The sequence below is a fragment of the Sceloporus undulatus genome, chromosome 4 (genome assembly GCF_019175285.1).
Source record: "Sceloporus undulatus isolate JIND9_A2432 ecotype Alabama chromosome 4, SceUnd_v1.1, whole genome shotgun sequence".
In the NCBI taxonomy this organism is placed as follows: Eukaryota; Metazoa; Chordata; class Lepidosauria; order Squamata; family Phrynosomatidae; genus Sceloporus; species Sceloporus undulatus.
Window position 1 is genome coordinate 121,183,543 of NC_056525.1, and position 13,117 is coordinate 121,196,659.

The 13,117-nt window shown below is 43.2% G+C and overlaps 1 protein-coding gene across 4 annotated transcripts in view; it reads left to right on the forward strand.

Annotated features, from left to right (window-relative positions):
* RGS8 (regulator of G protein signaling 8) overlaps nt 1–13,117 on the forward strand; it is a 58,718-nt gene that overhangs the window by 14,044 nt on the left and 31,557 nt on the right. For 2 of the 4 annotated variants that reach the window (XM_042465859.1, XM_042465858.1), the window contains exon 2: nt 6,311–6,369. In XM_042465859.1, coding sequence (XP_042321793.1) covers nt 6,311–6,369 — 59 coding nt within the window. Of the gene's footprint in view, nt 1–5,909; nt 6,061–6,310; nt 6,370–11,509; nt 11,598–13,117 lie in introns of those variants that run through there. The other 2 variants (XM_042465860.1, XM_042465861.1) reach the window with 2 other exon arrangements.

Consider the following 13,117-nt stretch of genomic DNA (forward strand, 5'->3'; position numbering starts at 1 on the left):
GAGGCAAGGCTACAGAGAGACATGGCTGGAGAGAGACTGGGGATCTGTGAAATGGTGGGAATGTAAGTATCGTGCTTCTTGAAAATCGATGCCTCCTGCCATTTCTTAGGACCTTGAGTCTCTTTCCAGTTTCTTATCTCATTTGTTCATTACTTATATTGTGTATAATACGTGAGGCTGGAGAGAGACTGAGGATGTGAGAGATGAACAAGCAAAAGCACTGTCCTTGCCGCTTTGAAAGCAGGAGCAGGTGGTAAAATGTTTAGGTTTTTGGAACTTTTTGGATTTCCAGATTGGATATCTTCAACATGTGTTAAAACTTTATTCACAAAGATTTTGAATATCTTAAAATGTCTTTAAAAATATCTTAAGAGCAGTTTGTTTTTTGCATTCTCTCTCCTCCTCCTGAGATAGATAGATTTTCTTGCCTGCAAATCCTGCTGTCTCCCCTCATGCAGACATCCCATTTGCTCCTACTGAATCACGGGACAATAACTTTGGAAATTGGTAAACAAACCATGTGATTCAGGTCACTCCTCCTTTTGGGAAGTTCTCTCTCACACAAAGACTTACTCCTGCCCTATTGGGTTCCCCATCTTCCTCCTCTCCCAGCTTTCTTTGGAAAGATGGTGAGATAAAGATTTCTTCTTTACGTGAAATATTCATTAACTAGGTTAGGATATAGCCTCTATTCATATGCAGATTCAAGCCATTAGTAAACTTTTGTTTAAACTGCAAGCTACTTGTGTTGTTTTTGAGTCAGACTCAGTTCTTAGAGGAGCATAGTTAGACAAGAACACATTTCTGCTACTCTGTTGATTTAAAGCTAAACCCTAACAGGCTTGGCTTTGATATTTTTTATATTTAAATACAGCGCGCCCGCATCATACGTGGGTGCGCTTTACGTGAACTTGAGCTTACGCGCTCAAGCTGCGGGGAGAGCGCGGGGCGGAAGGGGCAGTGCATCCCATTCAATTGAATGGGCGTGTGCACCCGTGGTGCCTGCGCACCGCCACGCCTCCGCCGCGCCATGCACAAGCCCCATTGTTTCCAATGGGGCTTGAGCATAGGCGGAATTCGCCTTACGCGGAGGGGTCCGGAACGGATCCCCCGCGTAAGGAGAGGGCCGACTGTATTTTAATTTCCTTAACAAAGGTTGAAGCCTTAGGAAGCTTGAATTGCCCTACACAGTTAAGCTCCCACAGCAGTGATTTCCATTGTCCCTGGAATCAAGGTTCCTGTTTATGTTGTCCAAACTCTCCCCTGCCAACTCCCCCCCCCCCAAATGCACAAGGAAGGCTGGTGCTGGTAGTTCTTGAGACAGTATGTCATACAGGAGGCATAAATCTCTCTGTCACTCAAACTACATATTCTAGTTTTAACCGTGTAACCTCACACTCTGTGCTAGAGAATGGCCTTGAGCCTCTTCTGTTCAGTTTGCTGCTTATTCTGTTATAACACTGATTCAGTATGTCTTATAAGAACTGGACGATAGGTTCATTAATACTAAGGAATACGTTTCCATAAATAACTGCTAGTATAATCTAGTTTTATTTAGCTTGATTCTTTCCCTTCATAACTAGATTTTAATCTAGCCTGGCTCTGGTAGAGTGTATGCCCTCCACTCTGCCAACTGAGGAGTTGATTTTCAAAGAGGAAACATACTATCAAAGAATGAATTTTGTATGGGTTTGGTAGAATATGAGTATCATATGAGTTTTGAATCTGTGCTGAAAACCACATCAGATTGTTTGATCATTCACCCATACTGTCAATTGTCATGGCCTGCTGGTGAATTAAGTTTGCAATCAAGTAAACAACAGGTTTTCTTGGAATTCATGCCATACCAGTCTCCAAGTATCTCACTCTCAGGGGCTCTAAGACTTCTGTGATGAATCCCTAGTGATTAATGTAAGGATCTACTCAGGCGTACTCAGGCCTCAAAAACCCTTTCAGGGTGCAGAATCACAGTGGTGTGGAATGGAAGTTCATGTAATCTACAAGCAGAATGAGGCCAGTGGGCTTGACTTTTGTCCAGGCCTGACCAAGTTGGAAGCATTTATTCTCAGGTCATGGCAAGAGAATCTTAGAGAATTTTAGAGCAGTGCTTCTCAGGCTATTTGATGTAGGGACTGGCTATTATTTTTCCCCAGTGTGCCAGGGACCAGCACTAAATCAGTACCCATTGGCTATAATTATTTATTTCCTTCCCACAAATCTGCGAGTGACTGGCACTGGTCCATGGACTATTACAGTTCTAGAGGAGGTGGTGGGAATCATGTGGCTCTTAAATACTGTCAGAATGCAGGACCCAGCAGCCCAAGCCTGCATGGCTAGTGTTGAAGAACACTGGGAGCTACAGTCCAACATCTAGTGGATGACCTGATTCCCATGTCAATAAGTCCTACAGCAGTACCCTATGGTCTTTCAGTCTCCAAACCTTAATAATTTCATTGTAAGGATTGAGGATTTGAGGGTTCTTGGTTCAAATCTTGGCTGATCTGTATAAATATTGGCAGAACTTGGAAAGGTACTTATTTGAATCCTGGATTAGAGCGAGGGAAAAGTAACATTTCCAAACTCTGGTGTAAACACTGGGAAAAGATGAGCACAAGATGAAAAGGCCTGTAAGAAGTAGGTAAAGGAAGACCACAGTCCAGTGATGTGAGAAAAAGGTATTTTTACTGATATGATGAATGTCTCAACATGCTTTGGGAATGTGATTCCTTTATTCAGAAACTACAAAATATAAAACAGAAGCATGATGACACATAATAAGCAAGTGAATGCCACATAAAGTGCAAATACAAAATATTATACTGCATTATACAAAAGTAGTACCAAAGAAATGTATTAAAAGCAGAAGAAAATATTTATAATATCTTTACCAATGCATAGATAACATGACTTTATTACAAATTCACGGACACTGACAAACACAGAGCTCCCAAAACAGCCACTGAAACTTTATGAACAGTAGCAAGAGGAAATCCCTCTGTTTTGTTGCTTCTGAAGAAGTGAATCTCACCCTCAAAGCATGTCAAGCCATTCATTGTATTAGTGAAAAGACTGCACAGTATTTTTTTTCCACAGCTCCAGACCTTGGTCCTCCTTTTCTTCCTTCCAAACAATGGGAGCCAGGCTTTCTGCCTTTATCTGAACAAATACCTTTCTGTTTCTTAAATGCCCAGATCTGGCTGCAAGTCATGGCCTTGGCTGGGGAGCCACACTAGTGTGAAAATACTTGGACATCTCGTTGTGCTTTCTCGGAGGTTCCCTAAGTGCAGCCCTTAGTGCGGCCAATCATTTTGCAAGTACACCACACTACCTTCTCTCATTTTTCTCTTTGTGGGTGAGAAGCTAATACATTGATGTGAAATATGGATTAAATCAAAGTGGTCGCACCCATAATGCAACTGGTATCCATCATAAGTAATATTCATTTATTTGACTTATACTGTGGGCCCTTGGTATCTCCTGGGGTTTGGTTCCAGGACCCCCCACCCCCAAGTCCATGGATGCTCAGGCCTATATACAATGACACAGTAAAATGGTGCCCCATATACAAAATGGCAAAATCAAGGTTTGCTTTTGGGATTATTTTCAAAAATATTTTCAAGCCATGGATGGTAGAAGCAAACCGAAGCTGAATCCAGACAAGACAGAGGTGTTTACTGTCAAGTGTCCTAACCTGAGTTTTGAGGTGGGTCAACCAGTCCTGGATGGGGTTACACTCCCCCTGAAAGACTGTGTTCACAGCATGGGTGTGTTTCTGGATCTGTCACTTCAAATGATAGCTCAGATAGATGTGACAATCAGGAGTGCTTACTATCACCTTCTCTGATACTCCAGCTGTGCCCTTACCTAGAGCTGTAGGACCTAAAGATGGTAGAGCATGCACTGGTAACTTCATGGATGGACTTTTGTAATAGGCTATACATTGGGCTACCTCTGTACCAAGTTTGGAAACTTCAGCTCATTCAAAACATAGCAGCCAGATTAATTACTTGGACATTTGGGAATGATTATATTACCACCATTATTAAAGTCACTCCACTGGCTGTCAATTAGTTTCTGGGCAAGGTACAAAATGTTGGTTATAACCTTAAAAGCCTTACATGGTTTGAGTCCAGGTTACCTTCAGGATTGCCTCCTTCCATATAATCCATCCTGTACGCTCAGGTCCTCTGGTGTACATTTACTCCAATCAGGACTAGGTTGGCAAATGTCAGCCGGAGGACTTTCTCTTCAGCTGCCCCTAGACTGTGGAATGACCTGCTGGAAGTGATTCAACAGCTGGATATGCTGTCTCAATTCAAAACAGCGTTAAAGACCAGTCTCTTCCCACAGGCTTACCCAAATGATTTGTAAATTGTGAATTTTAAATGATTAATTTTAAATGTGGATTGCTTTAATATGTGTATATATACGTGTATATATAATATATGTGTGTATATGAGCATTGGACTCATATCTTGTTCTTTTAAATTGTATGCATGTCCTTTTAAACTGATGTGTACTTTAACTGATGTGTTTTAACTGATGTGGCGTGTCTGTTAATTATAGTTGTTTCGCACCTCGATCCATGGGGAGAGGCGGGTAAGAAATAATAATAATAATAATAATAATAATAATAATAATAATAATAATAGATACAGGGCACCTGTATCTCACTTTTCTCTCAATATGGCCATACTGGCTGGGGCTTCTGCTTAAGTCCAACAGCATCTGGAGGCCTATGTTTGGGAGCTGCAGTAGTTGTGGCAGTTAACATATGCAACAAACACAGATCTAGTAAGCTTCAGATCAGCATTCCAGGCAAGTGCCCAGCTAATCTAACCTTTGGGTCAGGTCTTCCAAAACAACATCTGCTATCTGTCTAAGTATGGACATTCCTACTTTGTACCTCTTTATTACCTGGTAAGGTACTTATACACATAATCTGGTCTTGACTCATTAAACTAAGGAAGTGGGATGGCCTTGAATTATGAGGATGCTTTCTCATTCATGGAAATGTATGGGCGGTCCAGATGATAATATCACTGAATTGCATCTCTCCAGCATTTTCCTTTTATTCCTCCTATTTAGTTGTTGTTACCAGAGAAACTCAATTACAGAGGGAAAGATGGAATAGATGCTCAATGCCTATTAACGGTAAACAGTAGGAGCCCGCTTTCTGAAGGCTGTTAGGTTAAACTTTGAAAAAAGCACCTTATTGTAAAAAGTTAGAACCCAGGGTTCAGTTCCCAGCTTGACCATGAAACCCACTGGATGACCTTGGGTGAGTAACACACTCTCATCCTCAGGGGATGACAAACCTCCTCTAAATCAATCTTGCCAAAAAAAGTCTTAGGGCCACCAGAACTTGGAAATGAAAGCATATAACAGCAACAAAGAGCATCCTTGGAAATGTGCCCCACCCCATTCTAGAATCAAAAGGAAGGAAGAATGTGGAGGTGTACTTGAGCTGGCAGGATATCTGGACTGGTGATGACAGTAAGGTGCAAAGTAGCATGAGAAAATGTGAGAAGACACTAACTCCGGATGAGTTGACGCAGAGAGGAATTCACACATCTCTATTTAGTTGCCTCTGCTTACCTTTTAAAAGAAATTAGCTGCGTTGATCACACAATTGCACCCAATTAGAAACCTGCCTTGGCATTTAATAGATGCAATTTGACTTTGCTGGCGTTGGTGCTCTTTAATTAATCTTGCTGATGCTATTCTCTCTTCACCCCCCCCCCTTTCCCCGCTCCAGGGGTTGTCTGAATTGAACCCTCTATGGAGTTACCAACCCATTCTAAATCCACCAAGGACTTATTTAAAGCAATGCGGTTTGGTGTTCCCTGCAGATTCCTAGGATTGGTAATCACATGGAGCATTTTACAGGGGTGTGAATACAGGGAGACACTAGCAGTGAATATTCTCCCTGCTAACACTGACTATCTGTCTTGAGTGGTGGATTACTTTAATTTGGTAGAAGCCTGAGGGGGATTTGCCATCAGGTTAGCAAGGAGGAGGCAAAGGATGAAGGAAGGTGCTCTCAGATGCTCTGATCAGGTGGGCCACCTCTGAAATCCCACCAATGGAAATGTGGGAGCTGGCTCTGCAGTGCTAGCCCATCATCAAGCCTGCTTAGTTTAGCCTGCTGACTGTTTACTGAATGTGATCTGCAGAAGAGAGAGCTTTCAGCTGAGCTGCTGCTTGGGGGGAAAAAGAGAGAGAAAGAGAGAGAGAGGGAGCAAGGGAGGTGTGTCTCTCTGTGTGGCGTGTATCCCCCCCTTAAGCATTTGCTCTATTCTCTCCATAGAGCCTCTGTGATCACACACTTGGCAAAGACCTTCAGAGCACGAGGACAGGTCAAAGGCAGTGAGTATCTTTTCTTGGTGTCTCTGTCTGTCTGTCTGTCTGTCTGTCTGTCTGAGAGGCATAATCCATGTTTAATTATTCTGCCCTCCCTGTGTCTGCAACTGAGGGCCATTCTGCCTGTCTTCATTCCTCCTCTTGAAAACAAAGCTAGGAAAAGGGAAGATTTTATTTGTTTCCCCCTGAAATGTGCATCTATTTGACCCTTTATTGTTGTTTCATCTGTGAAAGAGCATCATCCAAATGTATTAGATGATGTTATAGCTGATGGTGCTGTAATGCTTTGCTCTGATTGTGTGGCAAACCCTCCCCTTTCCCCCTCTTCCCCCACTGCCTTTCCTCCAAAATCTGTATCTGAGCATCCTCCTTGCACCTGTTTTATTTATTACAAAAGGAAAAGGCGATTCCTCTGCAAAGCAAGTGCCAGAAGCAGGTGGGACTAGCTAGGCATTCTGCCATACAAAGTTAAAGATCTCTCATTCAGAAAAAGTCCTTGCTTGATGGGCCCATCCCCATTGTGCTAAGGACAAGGGTTATGCCATTGGAGCAAAAAGGAGAATTTGCCTGTTGTTGTTGTTTGTAAAAGCATTAACAGACTGAAAATCCTACTGGAATATAGGAGAGGACAAGGGTTATGCAATTGGAGGAGGGCCAGAAGGCTGGAGGATGTGGAAGGTGTATGTGCAATGGACCAGTGGAAGTTCAGAAGATGCCCTCCAAATGACGCCAAATGACATCTGAGCTCAACTCTAAAGCACATGCAACTTTATGGTTGCAACAGAGGGTTGTCTACCCTTTGCCTCTTCCTATCCCTGCACTTCTCCAAAACCAGCATGACAAGGAAGGTCAAGTATCCACAAAAGTTTGAGCAGTGGCAACGCAAGCAGTGTGGAGATAGGGCAAGGTAGAGAGAAGCCAGTTTCACCCACTGAAGGTTCTGGTTAGTGGAATCTGGGGAAGGTAGGTTACATGCTCCAGCTTCACATGTGGCTGAAGGGGTGTATGAGATTGTGTTAATAAGGAAATTCAAAGGGGCTTAGAGCATTGCAAAGACAGATTTCAGGTGAAATGCCAGACAAGGCAGACAGTTGGAAAGGAGGGATTAAAAGAAATGCACTTGGTAGGCAATCCCTACTTCATTAGTTAGAAAATAAGGGTGTATGTTGACATAATCAAATTTTTCAATGGATGGCCACTGGTAGCCCATTTTGGAATTCTAAAGGCCTTCAGAGCCATCTCCCTGCCTCTAGGCTGCCACCCTTTTGTTATCTATGCCGTCCTCCTTAGTACCACAGCCATGTAAGGTAGGCCACTATTTTAAGATCCATAATGCAGATGCAGGCGAGAAGAGCAATACACATAAGGGCAAGGAGTTGATGCAGAGGTAAGTTTTGAATCATCCTTGTCCCTGACCTCTACTGGTACTGCAGATATGGAGCTGAGGCTGAGAGGCAGTGAAGCTTTGCTAAAGACCACTAATGCTAGTTGTAGTTATGTATGCTCACTCTTCCACTTCACTCAGAATCAGGGCTCATGTTTAAGACTGGCCAGTACCATGCAAGTCTTTATGTCTTTAAAAACCTATATACCCAGCCATTTCTATTTTGCGGATCACAGTGGTGAACACACACAAAAGAAGATGAGGGCTGTGTGCCTGCAGAGTCCTGTAGGAAGGGGAATTTTCATAGATGCTGTTTGAGAGCCAAGGATGAGAAGACACCAAGCTTCTGAAATTCCCTCTCCTGTGTGTGCTTGTTGGCACTTGCCAACATATGGTAACTCCATTAATTTCATAGGGTTTTCTTAGGCAAGGAATACTCTGAGGTGGTTTGCCTTCTTCTGAAATATAGCACACAGCACCTGATATTTCCTGGTAGTCTCCCATCAAAGTACTAACCAGGGCTGACTCTGCTTAGTTTCCAAGAGTCCAGTTGTCTTTCGGGTATTTGCATAAAAGTGAAGGAAAATAGCCTCTGGCCAGTCCTACCCTTGTTTCTCTGATTGTTAACCTTTTCATTAAAAATATTTGTTGATGCCAGTCTGTTAGTCAGTCCTGAGCCTAACTGGGAAAAGTTACTTATGGGGGCTATAAGCTCTCACAATCTCCCAGTGGCCATGCTGGCTGGGAGATTCTGGGATTTTTAGGTGCTTTCTGCACCGGCATTTGGGACATCCGGAGGACGTCCTATTTTAAAATAGGGCCTAGTACAGACTCCGTCCGTACAAGATGGCGCCGGCCCTTTACATGGACGGTGCCATCTTTGCGTATCGGACGCTGAGCGTGTCCGTACGGGTGCGTCCTTTGTGACGTAGAGAGTGCGCCCCTGGCGCCTCGCTACGTCGCAAATGTGCGGAAAAAGAAACTCCATTTTGAGCTTTTTTTCGGTCCGCGCGGGAGTCGCGCCGTGTGGAGGCTCCGGTCTCCCCCGCGGACCTACCGGTGGCGGCGCAGAGCGCCGCAAGTGGCGGTATGTACCCCGCCAAGTCTTTAAAATAAATAAATAAATTAAAATAAAGCATGCACGTGGGTGCGCCATACGCTGCTTTCGGTTTACGCAGAAGCTGCGTTGTAATATCTCTCTAGTGCGTGGCCATTGCACTCACATGCCAACACTATATGAGCCCCATTCATTATAATGGGGTTCAAGCAAAGGCAGAATTCGCAAATAAATCCAGTTTTTTCCTGACCTAAAAGGGAAAAACAGATCTGAATGGTGCTCATACAAGCTCAATCTATGGGGCTCTCCAGACCGCCTCAAAGGGGCTGACTGAAGGTGCCCAGTTTTTCCTCTGGAGGGATGCCGCTGCAGTCAAACCACGCGGTGTCCCTCCTGATCAAAAGGAACACAGAAAAAACAGGTTCTTCTTGTACGTACAGGGACACTGTCATTAGTGTGCCATTGGCGCACTGTGATGCATCCATGATGCAACTGCGGTGCATGGAGGTGCGGACATGGCACCACATTTGCATCATTGATGCCCCCCCCCGTATGGATGGTGCTGCATAAGATAGCACTGTCCATACATTCTAGGGTTCCGGAGCTTTGGATGCTGCACGCTCCAGAATCCTAGAATTGGCCCCAGGCTGCCGCAACTGCGGTCTATACCGGGCCTATGGGACTAAACAAGTGTTAGAGGGGAAGCATGTCATAAGGTAAGTGTAGGAATTGAGGGATGAGTGTACTTGTCAGGTCTGGTAACTGGTAGCAAGACAATATTTAATCTTTCCCGGCTACCATTTCCACTATAAATGCCCCAGAGCCGAAGAAGGTTAAGATATGCTGAGGCCCTAAATTATTTTAGACCTTAAGTAGCTTGTAGCATTACGCCCCACCCCCTCCCAATATGTTTTTAAAGTAGTTGGGTTTTTAAACATTTGGAAACTTATTTAAGAGTCAGAGCAAACAGTGTTGGTCTAGGACTCTGGGAGACAGATCCAAATCCAAGTTCAGCCATTGCAGTCCATTGTTGACTTGGACCAGTCGCAGTCTCTCGCCTCTTGCCAAGAACCCTTTGTGGATTGTCACAATTATGGCAAGCTACCCTAAACTGTAGCTTATCTAACTTGGACTGTGCACAGCCTCTCCGGACCTCTGTTGCAGCAACACTCCAAGTCTGAAGCGGTTGGCTGAGGTGGAAATGGCCATGAAAGGGATTTGAATGGAGAATGATGCATGTGAAGATGATGCACTTCTCCCCTGCAAATGTGTCCCTTAAGCATTTCCCTCCTGTTTTAGGTGCTGATTTCTCACCCCAGTGGAGGGAAAATGAGTTCAATACCATCCTGGGAATATTTACAGAAGGCAGAAGAACGGGAAGTAGAATCCTGCTTGTGAACCTCCCAATCGTTTCTTCTTGGCCCTCTTCTCCTGCAAACACTTCTTTGGGAATGGCATTTACAAAAGTAACGTGTAGTTGGGCCCTTAGCTCATTATTTCTTGCATCACTCGCTTCTGACCATGACATTACAACTAAATTCTCTTGACAAATGGGACTAGGTTCTAATTCCCAAAGTTTCATCACTATTTCTCCCCTTTTCCTTCGGCTTGAATACCTGTTCTACTAATCTGGTCAGGGGTTGATGTATTCATTCTGACAAGCAGTGGTTTATGCTAGCCATGGTTTGTGGTTTATGCTGTAAATTGCATGGCAGATACCCCAACAAATCATAGAACCAAGAATCAAGTTGGAAGGGACACCAAGGGCCATTAATCCAACCTCCTCTGTGGAGAACAGCTGAGATCCTGAGCATGTCCATCCATCTCTATTCAAAGACTTCTAAAGAAGGATAGTCCACTGCGTCTTAAGGCAGTCAGCAGTTCTTACAATCACAATGTTCTTTGCAATGTCTGATGGAATCTCTTTTCATGTTCTGTTCTCTGGAAGAGCTCCATTTTTACATGAGTTCCTTCAGGTATTAATAGACCTTTCTTCCCCATTTCTAGTTTTGGTTCTCTCCAGCTTTTTGCTGGAGTTCAGATCGGTGGTTTAGTTCTTCAAAACCACGAGTTAAACAGGATAATGCCTATTGCCAACAACAACCAAAACCTCAGGTAGTAGGTTGAGATTGGTTAAACCGACATGAACTCTTAGCAGAGTTAATCACGAACAGGTAATTTTCGCAAACTATACCATGATTTATCATGACATACAATCATAGTGTGGATGTATATTGTGTGACTATTAGAATTTTTTTTAAAAGCATCAATTGACAGCCATGTGAAGCCCTCTGTTATTTTGTTTACAGACCAATTTCAATGCCAGTTTTCCCATGGCACCTGCCCAGGAACCTCAGCCTTGACATGAATGGATACAGGTGCATGAGGGTACCTTGTCCTCCTTATCCAGTTGGCCCAGAGCTAAGACACCGCTTTTGCTGATGACATTGTGCTACTGCAACCTCTCAACTGCTCTTCCATTGGCAACTTGAAAACGGACCTTAGCCTCAGTGCAGAGGAAGTGATAACAACAGTTGCATTTGCTGCTAGGACTGATCTTATGTTCTGGCAACGTACCAGGAATCCAGCTGTCGCTTCCAGAGGCAAGGAATTAACTGGGTTGAGGACAGTTATCAGCTTTTACAAAGGTCCTTTTATTTAAGTAACAGAATACACCATTGCTGCTCTTTCTTCCCTGAAGTCTTGACTCCTGGAAACTACATCCTAACAAGACAGTTACTGAATGCATAACTAACTGGATGCCTGCATGGCAACACTGCTGATGCTTAACAGGTACTTTAAGAAATAGCTCCTCTCTCAAATGTATTCCCCTCATCTTTCTCTTTCCCCTTTAGTCCATTTCTTTTTTGGGAGGATTCTGCTAGCTAACCTTGGAACCAAACTTTGTTGTTTCAATGGGACATGGGCCAGAATATCAATTGATCAGCAGAGCAAAATGACAAATTAATAGTATCAATTCACAGCATAGGTGGGAACAAAGCTTGAAATGTTATTTTTTAAAAATTACAGACTTGTATTTTTCTGGATTCCCAGAGCCTACGGCGGCATGGAATGAGAGCTGTAATTTACAAAAAGTAACTTTTAAATTTTCTGATGGACATTAGCATTTGAGGATTTACTCTTCATAGGCACAGTCAAGAAATGCACACAAGGAGAGACGTCATAGATCACCCACTCCCTAATGTACTAGTTAACATCATGCAAGGTGCTTTAAAATTGTGATGGGCACCCGCCCATTCTGCCATCCACGAATTTATATACAACTACAGTACGTATTGCAACCTTATTTTCAATTACAGGAGTCTAGATAGAAGACTGTTAAGTCCACTAAATCTTTCTTCTTCTTTACTCCATGCTTTCCCTTTTCTGCTCTTTATGATTTTATCTCTTGCTTGCCATTCTGGCCATTACTGGCAGCATCCCATCTACCCAGGATGAGGATCCATACCTAATCTATCTTGCCGTAGTCTCTGTGCCTTCTGTGCACTGTCATTCCCTCCTTCAGTCCTTTCCTCTTAGACACCAGGCAGTTTTAGCAGTATTGCAGTGAGTGATGTCTTCATGTCTGAATGGAGAGATTTGGTGATTTTTCACTCTGTTGCAAGAACAGAACTTGCAAGCAAAATTGGTGTTGGAGTTTGATAGAAGATATTAAACTGTCTCTAACCCGAAAACACTGAAAGTAACTAACACTGCATCCGCAACTACAGAAGTAATCCAATTTGATACCACTTTATTGCCATGGCTCAATGCTATGAAATTCTGGGTAATTGTGTTTGTTGTGGCACCAGAGCCAGAATTCCATAGCATCTAGCCATGGCAATTAATGATGTTCAACGGATTATTCTACAATGCGGATGCAGACTATGTTAGGTGTTCTGTTCTTTTACACACACAGGGGTGTGGTATTTTGTAACCAGTGGTTGCTGTTAGTCAAGTGAGGCCTTGGTAGCCTTTTGTTCTACATTGGATCAGTATTGTTATTAAAGTGCATAGCTATTCTTTTCATAAGTACTATAGTTGCTAGACACTAGTCATTAGCATGTTGAACCAAGGCTGGCAAAGCTAGGTTCAAATCTTGACTCAATCTGCAGGTTCTTTTAGTATCATTATCTCTCAATCTAGTCTACTTCGCAGAGTTGTTTCTAGAGATAAAATGGGGAAGGTAACTATGAGCTCATCCGAGGAAATGAGGAATAAATTCTAATTACGTAATAATGTAACTGATACTATAGATTTTTCTCTTGCCAAGTGAACTGGTCACTTGAATTAGCAGCCGTACTTCAATTTAC